At 39.3% G+C, this 1233-nt stretch overlaps 1 protein-coding gene and 1 long non-coding RNA gene across 2 annotated transcripts in view; one reads left to right on the top strand and one right to left on the bottom strand.

The window, feature by feature from the left end:
• Positions 1–62, top strand: part of LOC8075416 (probable L-type lectin-domain containing receptor kinase I.5) — a 1860-nt gene extending 1798 nt beyond the window's left edge. The window contains exon 4 of the mRNA XM_002457889.2: positions 49–62. Coding sequence (XP_002457934.2) covers positions 49–62 — 14 coding nt within the window. The remainder of the gene's footprint in view (positions 1–48) is intronic.
• Positions 76–882, bottom strand: LOC110433438. The gene is made up of 4 exons (XR_002450864.1): positions 634–882; positions 427–537; positions 242–326; positions 76–162 (listed from the first exon to the last, which is right to left on the bottom strand). It is a non-coding gene; the product is annotated as an uncharacterized LOC110433438 (long non-coding RNA).

The raw sequence follows: 1233 nt of genomic DNA, 5'->3' as shown, positions 1-1233 counted from the left end.
ATGAGGGAACTAAATTTCATAACATAAGCTAAGTTTTCATATTATGAGGGAACAAAGTGTGAAACTAACCAGATTGGGGTGTCTCGTGTAGGCACTAGTGTTACTCATCATGCAACATATGTAATATCCACAATGGTTACTTCCAGGCCTCTGCTTGAGACTCTGTGTGTTTTGCATATGGAAATAGTAAGTAATGCTATTTCCTAACGTAATCGAGTATAACGATGTAAGTTACACGTACCGCACAGAGCATCTTGATCGCCAATTCGCTCTTCAATTTTGGGCAATGCCTTCCTTTATGATATTCGACATAGTGCTTGAATGCCCTATTCAAATGGTTTTATCAATGACAACTTGTTAGTATCAAAAAGCAAAGTTTACATGTATGTATAGCAACATATAAAAGCAAATGAGGATTTGTATTACGTCTTGAGAATCGATATGAAGTCCTTGTATGTCGCTGGAGCATAATGTGCCAAATCATAGACATGTGCTATGCTCAACCCAACATCGACCCCTACAACAATCTAGTGATTCCTGCATGAATTTAATCATGAAAGAAACAAATAAGGTCTTTTGCAACAAACTAAATATATCGAACAATGCTTTATTCAAGTATAGAGTCGAACTTACCCAAAGTGGTATGGTATTCATATCATATCATTATGCTGGAGATTCAGAAGAACTTTAGAAATCCGTGCCGCAACCATATAGGCCTTTTTGCGAATAGCTTCTTTCCAGATCGCCTCTTTCTCCTCAACGGTTTTTCCAGCAGCTAGTTCTTCACCATCAAGTTTCCAGCGCTTGGGTTCGTTAAAAAATGATGAAGAGATCCAAAAAGGATCTATATACCCAGCTCTGAGACTTGGCGCCTGCTTCACAATATGTGCTTGCATTCTACAAATCACGACATAGGTCAGGTACAAGAAAATCCAAAGATTTTATTCATATCAGATCGAGATGGCAAGGACTTACAGGCACCACACGCGGACTAGATTCATTTCCATCATTCCGAGGTGAAAGCATTCGTGCATGTCATCGAAGTCAAATATAATATGCCGACTTGAGCCTCCAAATGTGCCTTTAGGGAAGGTTGCATATATCTCATTTAGTCGCGTCGACATAGCACGCAAGTACCAATCATGAAACCTTTTCATTCCACCTGGCATGCACTGCATGATTCGGTTTGGTAGGAAATTCTTGCCTCTTTCATATTTTTTGGGCAATCCTCTA

This window comes from Sorghum bicolor, chromosome 3 (genome assembly GCF_000003195.3).
Source record: "Sorghum bicolor cultivar BTx623 chromosome 3, Sorghum_bicolor_NCBIv3, whole genome shotgun sequence".
NCBI classification, from domain to species: domain Eukaryota; kingdom Viridiplantae; phylum Streptophyta; class Magnoliopsida; order Poales; family Poaceae; genus Sorghum; species Sorghum bicolor.
This window is presented reverse-complemented; position numbering and strand designations above follow the sequence as displayed.